The sequence below is a fragment of the Oculina patagonica genome, chromosome 11 (assembly GCF_052425735.1).
Source record: "Oculina patagonica isolate OP01 chromosome 11, crgOcupat, whole genome shotgun sequence".
NCBI lineage: Eukaryota > Metazoa > Cnidaria > Anthozoa > Scleractinia > Oculinidae > Oculina > Oculina patagonica.
The window spans coordinates 17343651-17356674 of record NC_135768.1 but is presented as its reverse complement, the minus strand read 5'-3'; the positions used below and the strand labels follow the sequence as shown (position 1 = coordinate 17356674).

General features: G+C 39.5%; 1 protein-coding gene across 1 annotated transcript in view; it reads right to left on the bottom strand.

Moving 5' to 3' along the window:
* LOC144630293 (low-density lipoprotein receptor-related protein 2-like) overlaps positions 1-13024 on the bottom strand; it is an 85013-nt gene that overhangs the window by 55586 nt on the left and 16403 nt on the right. Inside the window, exons 17-27 of the mRNA XM_078488623.1 lie at positions 12520-12762; positions 11428-11661; positions 10292-10537; positions 8527-8718; positions 7027-7212; positions 5642-5881; positions 4649-4802; positions 3898-4032; positions 2879-3147; positions 2063-2179; positions 696-920 (exon numbers count right to left, since the gene is read on the bottom strand). Of these exons, the coding sequence (XP_078344749.1) occupies positions 696-920; positions 2063-2179; positions 2879-3147; positions 3898-4032; positions 4649-4802; positions 5642-5881; positions 7027-7212; positions 8527-8718; positions 10292-10537; positions 11428-11661; positions 12520-12762 (2241 nt within the window). The remainder of the gene's footprint in view (positions 1-695; positions 921-2062; positions 2180-2878; positions 3148-3897; positions 4033-4648; positions 4803-5641; positions 5882-7026; positions 7213-8526; positions 8719-10291; positions 10538-11427; positions 11662-12519; positions 12763-13024) is intronic.

Sequence of the window (13024 nt, the reverse complement as noted above, 5' to 3'; positions counted from 1 at the left end):
ATGTTCTTACTCGGTGAAACTATTCTGAAAAAAAGTGGTAGGCAACTTTACCCATGGAAAACATTATAATTGAACACTTAACTGAAGATATAACCTTTATTTGGGGATAGAATGTCTTTGGCTATAAATATCCATTTTTTTAAGGTGCCCGGAAACAAATTGAAAACGTTGGCTTACGTTTTCAAATTGCAATCCATTTCCATCCGGGTCATCCGCAGCCAAGTGCGCTTTTAAACAGTGTTAAGCCCGGGCCATCCTCGTTTGGCCCGGGCTTTAGTGCTCTAAAATAGCAATTGTTTATAAAAATGGACCGTTATATTTAGGTTTCCCATGACACAAATATAAATATAGGTTGTTCAAAAATCTGTTAAAATCCGTGACATAGTCCCTTTAGAGCGGTTTTCACTTGAGTGTCGAAAGTAAATTGCGTTTGCTTTGCTTTTGCATTACCACGCTAAGTGATTGGTTTAAAAATCTCGCGCTACTTTCTCAGCCAATCAGGACTAAAACCAAAACCAATCGTGACTCGCTCGCGCACGTTTTCCCGCGCTTCGTGCCAGCTACATGTATTTGCTTCGAGTTTTGATTGGTTCACTGGATTGTCTGTGTCCTTTGCGATCGGCCAAAGTAATTACTTTGGTTTTGGTTTAACGACACTCAATTGAAAACTGCTCTAAGTACACATAATTGCTTACCATCGGAAACAATTGTTTCACGACTGGAGCCATTCAAAAACACCCTTGATATTGTATCAGTAATGACGTCGCTCCAGAAAACGTACTGGTCTTCAAAACTAAAATCAACACCAACTGCTGTCTTCAGTTGTCTCACAGGAATCATCTGGTCCTTGGTGACGTTTGGATTTAGAGATATTCCTCTTACTGTTGCCTTTTTGACATACAGAAGAATTGCTTTGCTTTCTGCGGAAATAAATAAAAGTCCAGTTTAACAAACGTTTAATAACTGATTACACACAAATTGCTATGTGACGTACTTTTAAGTCACCATCTACACAAAAAGACAGTCAAACTGTAAAACATTTTACTTGAACTTGGAAACTAGCATTCCCTTACTCTTGGAGACACTTGTGGGCGACATTCGAACAATACAAACACTAATAAACAGCCAAAATGAACGTCTGAGTGCTTAAGAAGGGACTGGGAATATGACCTTATAGCACTACCTTTAAAGTTTAGAAGTTAGAAATTGGCTATGCCGAAAAAAATAAAAATCTGTTAGACAAATTTTGGGCAAAAATATTAATAGAAAAATGCGATACTTTGCCTATTTCAAAAATAACTGGCGTCAGGCAAAAAATCATAGTGTGCACTATTAAGTCTCGGAAAAAAATGTAGTAAGCAACCTAAAATGAAAAGAGTCAAAAGTACGAAAGGTCAAGCTTTTCTCCAATTTAAAGAGGAAAATTACAAAGGTTTACTGTGTGTGTTTCTGGCCCAACTCAACTCACCATGTTTGTTTAGAAATTCTTTGCAAGACTTTTTCCTCCTTTATCAGTTACCTTATTGTTACTTATTTTCGCGGGAACTTAATTTCGCGAAAATGGAACGGGAATATTTCGCGGGACTTAAATTTCGCGATTTGGCCAAAAAAATATGTTCAAAGGAACTTAATTTCGCGAAAATTGTCAAAATACTGGTCTGCAGTAACGAACAGTAAGTCTCAAATTTGGCACAACTGATTTGCATTTTCCACAGCAATAGTTTCCAATGACACTGAACAAAACCATATCAAAACGAAACTGGCTTAAAACAGTTTGACATGTTCCTTTGTAACAAAAGTATAGCTAGTTTGACGACTGTACCAAGATAATTATGTAGTAAACTGACTGGAATATTGATTAATCATAACGAATCATATTGAAGGGTATTAAAGTTTGCGTCGTTATTTTTCGCGAGAACCTTTTTTCGCGGGTCTTTAATTTCGCGAATTTTTGAAAATCGCGAAAACTAAGTCCCGCGAAAATAAGTAACAATAAGGTTATTATCAAAAAGGACAGCTAAATACGGGAGTTATCTAAATCAAGACTGACACGCAATCTTACCAAGACAAGTGATGTTATCGTCCTGTAGCACCATACCCACAGGACAGTCACAACTGTATCCTTGCGGTTTAAGAAGACACAAGTGAGAGCAGGTACTGTTCACACAGTAGTTCACACCTGAAACCACAACAACAACAAAATGTTTATTAACCAAGAGACCTATCGGCAAAGGTTTCTGTGATATCCAAAAAGGAAGCGGAAGGATGATGAAAATGACAGTAAGCAGTGACAAGTTAAGACTCGGCATGTGGCATAACGCACAAAAATGCACTGGACCGTTAGGCAAGTGTTTGCTTGAATGTTTTTGTCTATCACAGTTTACCTCAAATTTTTCAAGATCCAAGCACATGCAACATGGCTGCTAACCACAAAGAAAAATTAAAATTTCCTGACTTTTCATTGCCCAGAAAAACAATTTGCACTGGCCAAAATGGGTAGGTAATAAACGTGGGGTAGGCCACATGGCCTACCCCATAGTCTAGACCCGGCCAAAATGATTGGCGACACTGACCAAACAAATAACTACTTTAATTTGTAGAAAACAAAATTAGTTTACAATCGATAATAAGATGGTCGTTATCGGCAAGAACGATTTAACAAGAAATTTAGAACTCCCTGTTCAGATACTTATTTAAGTGACATTTACTTCACCTGTGGGATCCTTTACAAGCCGCACATATTCTTCTTCTTAAAGATCTGTGCATTTCATTTTTCCTTAAACCCACTGATAAATTTGCCCTGTCTTAATGTTTGACAACCTTATCTTCCACGTCAAACGCCTAACATTCACTCATTGTGTGTAATGCAATCGCTTACCTTGTGGTTGTTGCAGAGGATGTACAACATGTAAATCCATCGGTCGGAATCCTGCAGCATGAACTAACGTCGTGTTACCACCATGGAACTTATTTCCCTGTTTAACTTGTTTTCCATTCCAATCTGACCAGTAAACTGTGTCCTCAAACAACGCAATGGAAAACGGATGTCGGATTTTTGCACCGTCTCTAAGCACGGTGAAACGGTGAGAACCATTGTAATTACAAAAGCCAATGTAGTCCAACCTTGCATCAATCCAGTACAGTCGCCTGCATGGGTAATGCAAGCAAATGACATGTGATTATCATTGAGTGCAGAAGGTAACACCCCAATGCCCGAACATTAGTGTTCCCAGTCCAACGAAAACTGGTTTGAGAAATCGGAAGTTTCGAGAAACGAGGGGTCTTGAAATCGGGATTCTACTGTATATCGGTCATCAGTCTAAAACTCGTTTTATGGTTTTATTACCCACCCCACCCCCCCCCCCCAAACACACACACCCTAGGCTCCCCGTGTAATAAGCCTTCCCTAAATCCCTTACGAAATTGTATAACTCCAGGGCTTACAACCAACTTTTTTGTGTAAAAAATACAGGATTCAATCTTTTTCCTCCATCAAGGGGTAGAGCCTACGTCCTTTCATAATAGGCTACGGAGCAGTGACTGTGTTGCAGAACTCAGACATTTTCAACCGTGAATCACGTAATCGCAAAAAATTACCAATTTCTGAAAACCATGTACAATGTAAAGCTAAGATGGGAAAATGATATGTTAATCACCTATGTCACAAGCATGGAGCATTGAAAAAACCCAGACGGTCCCTGATAAGGCTATTACCTATGACCCGACAGTGGGGCACCCTAAACACTAAGCTACTTAGAAATCCTGGCCTGCTAGAACATTAGGTTCTTGAGCAACATGCCTCCCAGCTATACTGCTGGAATTAGCAATGTCAGAACGTAAAATGAGTGACAGAAATTAACTGATGGTAAATGTGAAGCACAAGATAGTTGAACAAACCTGTTGGCGAAGTCAAGTGTGATACCATTGGGCCATGCAATTGTAGTGTTGACGACAACTTGTCGAGAGCTACCATCCATGTTGGCTCTCTCTATCCGGGACTTTGACGAGCCCCAATCTGACCAGAAAAGAAGCCTGCCACAAAATCAAAAAGGTCACTGCTGTAGCGCAAATCTTAGACAAAACAGTGTGAGTTCTGATAACCATTGCTTTAGTGTAGTGTAAACTGTATTCTTTAAAAAAGTATAAGATTTGTTAAGGGCTAAGTGGTATCACAAACAACATTAATAATGGTACACTTCCAAGTTTTCAATCTGGGATAAAACCTTTGGCGACAGGAACTGATATACCTGACTAGATTTTGGTTATAATGAAATACTGGTTACCAAAGCCAAGAAACTCTCACTAAAACCCACAATGAAATAGAAAAAGTTCAACACACGTATAACCAAGTGTAGACTATACATTGACTAGTTTCAACTGTTCACGTCTTCTTCAATTTGTTGCCATATTGGATTTCAATTTTTTGGTGGCCGATATTCAACGAGATTGTTCTCTTTCATTACGCATTTTTTGTTAACAAAAATTGAAAACAAAATTGCCTCGTTTGAGCTACAGACAGAATGCGAGTATGAAGAAATCAGTCAAACTCACAGATGACTTTAAACTACAACTTTAAACTTAATAACTTTAAACTGCAACTTGAAAGCCAGACATTGATTCTAGCACAAGTTAACAAAATAGGACCTACCCATCCCTTGGGTCAACTGCAATCCCGCGAGGGGATTTGAGGTCATCAGATATCAGAACCATTCGCCATCTACCATCCAACTTAGAGACCTCAATTTGGTGGGTCTGCATGTCTGTCCAGTACAAATTACGACCGACCCAGTCAACAGCAAGTCCTGCAAGGGATCATCAATCGTCAGCCTTAAGTATAAGCGACTGGGGATGTCTATGCATTAGCTACAGAAAAGGGCTTTCAAGCATTTTGGTCTGATATAATATGTTCATTTCACGCGAAAATATGTACGGATTTTTGTCCCAGAACATTTGATTTCAAAAACCGAGCAGCTTTCTGAGAATGAAACTTTTGAAAGCTTTTGTTAAAACTAAATATGAAGCTTCTCTTCATCTTGTGTCACGATGTATTTGATAAACACAAAAATGAAAATGTGATGTAGACAAATTAAAGTGAAGCTAACCCCTTTTTTTTGCTCAAGCAAGTTGCCATATTTTTGAGTATTTCTGCACAATAATGTTTTGATTTGGTTGAATGCATGATTTTCTATGCCCTATTGAAATTCAGAAAGTCGCGCTAAAAACCCCGCCATTTTGGTTTGTGACCAAGTGTAAGGAGCATTGCTCTAATATAATGGAACTGTGACGTCAAATCAAGAAGAGGACAATTTGCATAACGCATATTTTGCTTGTTTCCTTTAGAAAAGTGCGTGCAGTATATGGAAAAAATATCAACAAAATGCGCTGTAGAGGGTTGTGACAGCGCTTGAAACTTACAAGAGGGTATAGCGCTTCACAGGATACCATTTTATGGAACAAGAATTTGTTTTACCCAGGTCCTCAGGCAAATAATAATAAAAAAAAAATACACAGGTAACGGCAGGGTACTAAAGATTGGAGATGATTGAGATAGACGAACTGAAACAGTTCAAACTAAACTTTTCAAGGCGCACCATTTCTGAAGTAACTCCTAAAAGAATTGATAGAAAACTAAATAGTTTACCTTCTGTCATCAACAGCCCTGTCGTAATGATATCCTCGCATTTACTGCCATTCAAGAAACATCGTCTGATCCGATCATTATTGACATCAGAGAAGTAGAGTCGTTGTTCTGACCAGTCAAAATCGATTCCAATTGTGTTTGACAAACCATTCAGTACTGTGGTATAGTTGGAACCATGCCGAAGATTTATCTTCCTTATTTCACGTCGAGTTGAGAAATAAAGGTATGGGGTGACTGTATCTGTAAATAACAAAAGAAACATCAACTTCAGACCTTTTTGTACTAGAGATGCATAACCAAACAAACTGAAAAAAAAAAAAAACACAGTTCGTCCAGACGGTTTACGTGTCTCTACACAGCTTCGTCTCCAAGATTAAATTTTTCCGATTGAACAAGCCCTTTAAAGAACCCTGTCGCATGAAACATAAGGGACCTTACAAAACCACGGCGGCGATTACAACAAGAACGTCGCCAAACAAAAGGTTTAATGAGCAATAAAATAACTCTGCACGTGCGTTATCCATCTTGGTACATTTCTTTGTCATCCTCTGCAAAACGACGTGAAATGCCCAAATTCTGCGTATTCTGGATATTTCCGGTTTGAATTAAAATAATAATGAGCTTATATATTTAGCTCGAGATTACTTCTGACACCAATGAACGCACTAAATAAATTAGGATAGTTGCGAGATTGTTAAGTAAAATATAAATTCATTTTTTAGTTGACGTTGTCGTCAGAGTCGCCGTCGTGGTCTCGTAAGGTCCCAATTGACAATAATAACAGATGGTTGTGGTACAAAATGGATGCCAGAAATGTTCCAGATCTAAAATTTGCAAAGGCCTATCGACGACATCTAGCTGTTATGCGGGGTAGAAATTGAACTTTCGAAGAGTTTGAGTTCACTAAAGCTTCTCACTTGCCAAAGTGATTACCGTAAAAACCTGCAGATAAGACGCACCTTTTTTCTAAAAATCTTCGTGCGGCTTATCTGTGGGAACATTTGGAAAAGGTGCCGAAAATTTTCGTGAATAGACACTTTTATGGAAAAGTATGCAAATTAATAGTACTTAAAACTGTAAGGGAGTACTGGTGATTTTGCAAGTTTAAAAGCCGCTAAAAGCTGTTTGCAGTGTCGACGGCCTATATTTTCAACACAATAAATATTGATACACCACGAGCGAGAAAATACCACGAGTATTCGCGTGGTAGACGTGGATCATGGCCTACTAAAGAAACTACTCTGCTGCATCGGTGGGCAAGTGAAACACTTAATTGTTGATTATCTACAAGAAGTTGATAAAGGTAAATTAACCGGCTTAGTCATTTTGGAAAAGCGGAAGTTTTGAGCGTTAGTCCTTCGTCCAAGTTTCTTCCGATTTCTTACCTATAGCTTTACACCGTTTCATGTCATATTCCAGTTTGTAGCCGTCAACACACTTGCACCAAAATGAACCTCTGTTATTGAAACACTGTTGGCTGCACGAGCTGGGGTCCTCACACTCATCAATGTCATGGCATGTCTTGTTGTCATCAGTCAAGTGAAACCCATTAAAACACGAACATAACACACCTGTTGACAAAACGAAATAACTGAGAATTTTTTTTTACTGGCGAGGATAAGTCGGTTGGCCTTAATTTTGTATTGTCATTAATTTCTCTAGGAATGTATGTCTGCCTTTTCTATAGAGCAGTTTTCAATTGAGTGTCGATAGTAGTCTGGCACTGCTTTGGTTAAATTACGTTACTATATGCGTAATGATTGGTTCAAAATGCCGCTCCACTTTCCCATCCAATCAAAAGTAGACTCAAAACCTATCGTGCCTTGTTCATGCATGGCCCCCCCACCACCACCCCCCCCCCCCACCCCCGTTTCGTACCAGTTACATGTATTTGCTTCGAGTTTCCGAGTTTTGTGATTGACTAGAATGATTACTTTGGTTTTAATTGCAAACACTCGATTAATTAAAAAACCGTTCTCAAGCAAAAACAAGTGATCAAACTTAACAGGTTTCTTAAGCAAACCATGACTGCAACTCGCCACCATGGAAATGAGAATGATTTATCATTTTCTTAAAAGGATTAACTTTAGTAAATGATTTTATTATTGCACAACATTTGAACACTGAATAAACCACCAGGGCCCGCTTGTTCAAAGCATGATTAAGCTAATCCAGGATTAGCGTGAAATTTGATTTCAATTTTATATAATTTCGTTGAGGTTTTCTGTTAATATTTTCTGTCCCATGGACCAATCTCAAACTTAACAAAATATTAGCTTTGGGAAACCCTTTAAAACAAGAGAAATTAAAATCTTGATCATCTTTTAATCCTGGGTTAGCGTTAATCGTCTTTCGAACAACCCGGCCCAGGTGTTAAAAAATTAATCATGATCCATCATTCGCTGTAAATTCAAAGCAAATATCCCTGAATAGGCTCTTTGCACGATCCGGTCACATGATACAAAAATCCGTCATGCTGGGATGCAAGTGACACAGTGGGACATTCAGAACAAAGTGACTCGCACCAGTCAAACTTAACCTTTCTTTGTTTTGGTTGTTCCACTGCTTAACTTCATTCCAGCATGGCTGATTTTGTACCATAAATAAATCGACTTTGTTAAACGAGGGTTGCACGTAACAGTCTTGCAACTGACAAACCTGTGGCCCTCGGATTCCCGATCGAATTGAAATTTAGAAGTGTTGGTTTCTCTGGAGGGAGGAAAACCAGAGATCCCAGAGAAAAAAGGACGAAAACAACCAACAAACTCAACCCACATATGACGCTAAGTCCAGGAATCGAACCCGGGCCACATTGGTGGGAAGCGATTGCTCTCACCACTGCGCTATCCCTGACCAGATAATGTAAAGAGCCCATATATACACACCTTCTGCGACATCACTGCAGACCTGAGAACAGCCTCCATTATTCAGATCACAGCCATGAAGTAAGCAGCCTATTCCCTCGTCACTGCCATCAGGACAGTCTCGACGCCCATCACAAAATCTTTTCTGTTCCACACAGACAGAGGAGTTGGAGCACTGCCGCTGAGTAGGGCTACATGTCGGGGTAATCACAGCTGTCGTACAAAGAAAATACATGTACTCTTATTATTGGTGTGCAATTAAAGAGACTGTGTCACAGATTTTAGCTAACTTAGGCATAGGAAAATGACCATCGAATTCAGTGGGGAAAAAATAACCTCTTAAATCAGTGAAGGAACATTTCAATAACACAGTAAATACAAAAGAACGTACAGATGGATACAGATAGGGCGCTGGTGTTGTAATCCGAAGGTCCCCGGTTCAAGGCCTGCCCCTCCCACTAGCTGGATTTGTTTCTCGGTTGTCCCGAGTTCAAATCCTCGATCACGCTTTGTATATAGCCAACTGGTCTGCCTCCTGCCAGTGGGGATTTTTAACCCAGTTATGTTCATTTAAAATATTTGTTTCCTCTGTTTCAGTGGCATGCCTGTAAACTAGCTATCTCGAAGCTAAGTGCATGACCACTATAAACAGCATTTACATGTTTGTTTTTTTTACATTGAAACGGTTTGCGATATGAGTTTTTGAAATATTGTTGGGCTGAACTGTTTCAAAGTTAATTTCGTTTTTTTTATTAAAATTTTACCTGGCAGACAAACTTGGTTTCATTGAAGGTTGGTATGGTTTTGTCATTAAGATCCATAGAAGTAATTCCTTTGCAAACATTAGGATTCATAGCCAGTATTTGGCAAAACTAAATAAAATAAACTTCACTTAGCCGTGACACAGTCCTTTTAAGCAAAGGGCTAAGTTGCTGTACAGCCTTAAGCTATGTTACCAATATGGTATTCCAGGGCTCGAATCTTATACTACGTTCACACTATCACCGAACCACGTTTCTCATAAACACACATTATCCAGATAGGTTGTTTGTTTCCAAGCACATGGCACGCATGGTTCTATAACTTATGCGTTTATACGTCGCTTGCATAAAATCTTTAAAATTTCACTTAAACTGAAAAACAGATGAAGCTTAGTATTGCTGGTACAATTATACTGTGTTTTAGTCTCATATTAACTTTATAAACCCTCTGGGAACGTGCTTTCCCTTTGCTGCTGGCTGCAACATTTCATGACTGTCTTGTCTGATCTAGTTTGAAACTACATCGTCAGGTTCTTTCAATCATACTTTGAAAAAACATGTTTTGATCATGATTCACGCAATGTACCGCCCGATGGATGTGAACACTTTTCTCAGTGAAACATATTTTATCCATGATCAGACATGTTACGGCCTAGTGTGCAGTACAAGACATCTACCACATGCAACTGAATGAATCACACATATGAAAACAGATGACAGTTGGCTAAGCCTACCACCCCTGGCAAAAGCATTGGGAAGTTTTGCACTTTTGTCCCCCCCCCCATTCAATGTTGAACTTATAGCGACCTTACGCACACAAGATTGTAAATTGAGGAACCAACATTAACAGGGGGAACAAGGGGGATCTTACAGCAGTACACTGTTCAATTCAGCAATCCACATTTTTGTACTATAGGAATGGGGATCCTTGAATTGAAATCGAAACTCTGTAATTGCGCATAACTTTACAACCTTCCCAATTATTTTTGACTGCAGTTGTATTTTGTTTTTGTTATTCAACTTACAGCAATTTCGCTCATCGCTCAGATCACCACAATCATTATCCCCATCACATTTCCATTCCGTCAGAACACAGCGTTGGTTGTCGCAAGTAAACTCATTGGGACGGCAGGTGGGTCGGGTGCAACTTGGAGGCTCATCTGAACCATCGCCACAGTCATCATCAAGATCACATACAAATCGTTTCGGGATACATCGTGTGTTGTTACATAAGAACTTGTCTGAGCCACAGCCATCTGGTGAAGAGGTAGCTGTGAAGTGAAGTTTAAATTTAGAATTTTGGTCATTTGGTCATTTTGGTCATTTTTGCAAGTCAGGTATACAAGTACAGTCAAATCTCTTTAATAGGGGCAACAGAGGGACAGGGAATAGTGCCTGTATTTCAGAGGTAGAGTTTATATGAATTTCGGTCTCTTTTGTACCAAGTGAACTGTCCGTAATAGGGAGGTGTCGGAAGAAGAGGTTCTACTGTTTACAACATACCAAGTGTTGTTATTGCGGTATTCAGTGAAATACGAACTCTAAAATTCAAAATCCAACAAACGATTATGTTTTTCGCTGCCATCAATCATAATTATGGTGACAGCTAACGATCCACGAAAAACAGAAACAAACAAAATGGATCGAAATCTACCAATCACCACAAGACTTGACCTTTTGACCTGATTGAAGTGAACTTCTGCTTCCCGAGAGGTCCGCTAAGATGATTGACGGCAGCAAAAAGCGTAAACCTTTAGTTGAGAATTGAATTTCAGAGTTCGCATTTCACTGAAAACCGCAACAAATAGGTGTACAAGTAAGGTCAAGCCAGCTACAAAACAGCAGCTGCTCTAAATAGCTCAGGAAAACACGAAAAATGTGACCGTAATATTACTCTTTCTGTAAGTCTGTAGCGAACTATTTTGAAGCGATGAAGTGGAATATTTTAAAAATCCCTTATTCGATGGTTTTTCAGATAATTTTCACTAACACTTCACTTATTTGGATTCTTGCAATTTTGCTCGCACCTGCGAAGCTTGGAAAAGTACAATGGCATTCGTAAACTATCCACTCTGTCTGCCTGTAAACTGAATTCTCCCAGCTAGTACTCCAAAAAATATACGAAGATTGTTATAGAGAATTTGTATGTTGAGTCACTCACAGCATCCTGCTTCATCAGAGCCATCTTGACAGTCATGTACCCCATCACAGCGCCAGCGTCCAGTGATACAAACTCCATCCAGGCATCGGAATTCACGTTCAGAACACTGCTGCGAAGGACAGCCCTCTTCATCTGAGTTATCACCACAGTCATCGTCACCATCACACCGCCATTCATTTGGGACACATCGTCCAGAGGTGCAGGAGAAGTGTTGATCTGGACAACTGTGGTTATCTGGATTGAGAAGAATAAACAATCAGGGCTGCAAATAACAGTCGGACATCAGATACTGGCGGACCACAACTTGCCAATGTCCGATGAAATTGCAACTGTGGTCGGATAGAATGTCTGGACAACGTTTTTTTGGTTTCCAGTGCAAACACCAGTGTTCTCCGTTTACAATGCATTTGATTAGCAAGTTCACATATCGAGCAGTATTGTAATATGATGTCCAACCTCACTTTTGTTTTGTCCGATCAAAATTGGGACTTAGTTCGGACGCATGTTCTTTCAAGGGGAAAAAATTATTTGCAGCCCTGAGCAATGAAATGAGATCCACACTGACAGGGTCCTCAGTACAAGACAGGACCTGGGAACCAGTACCAGGAAGCAAGAGTAACTATAGTCAACTCCCACTATAACGGATACCTTTGGGACCAAAATGTTGCACCTGTAATAGAGGAAGTCCGTAATAGCGGGATTTTTTTTCAGGTAATTATTTGCTGGGACTTCAACTTCTGTCCTTACTAATAAAAGGGTGTCCACAAGGCGGAGTTGTTTGTACCTGCCTACTTCCAAATTGGACAAAAAAAAAATGACTTTAAGTGTTCTTTTCTATCCGCTTACTCTGCTATGGGGTTGCCCACATAGCCCCTGATAACTGGATAACTTATTACCGAAAGTGACACCATTAATCTTGAAATAATCGAAACAATCAAACTAATGTTTGCCAACAGTCCCAAATGTCTCCAGCAAGTTATTGTACCAGGGAGAATAATGCAGTTAGAACACAGCATTTCATTGTTGACTCTTTTACGTGATTAGGGACTTTCCAGGCTCACCAGGGAATTATACTTAACTAATAGTGCTTACCACATTTCAACTCGTCAGAACCATCACCACAATCATTGAAACCATCACATCTCCAGCTGCTTGGAGTGCATTTACCATTGTTACAGCGGAACTGTATGTTAGTGCAAGTGGAAGATGTGCAGTTAGATTCATCTGAAAGATCTCCTGCACCACAGTCATTGTCCCCATCACAATACCAGTTTTCAGGGATACACTTGCTGCTGTTTACACAACGGAATTGCTTCTCACTGCATGACGCACCGGCTGAAATAGAAAAAAATGCAATGTTGAGAGTTCTACCAGCTCTAGAGGTATCCAAGACTTAACTATGGTTCTTTCCTTAATTAATGCTAGCAGTATACGGGTGTTTCCAACATTTCTATGGCCTAGCTACTTCTAGTCTCCTGTAAAGTCTGTTGGAAACTATTAAATCTAGCATCCAACGTGTGCGTGGGACATCATGTGTTTGACTCCTAATGGGCGACCTTGGAAATAATTTATTGTTTAATCAATTGGACAGAAGTAA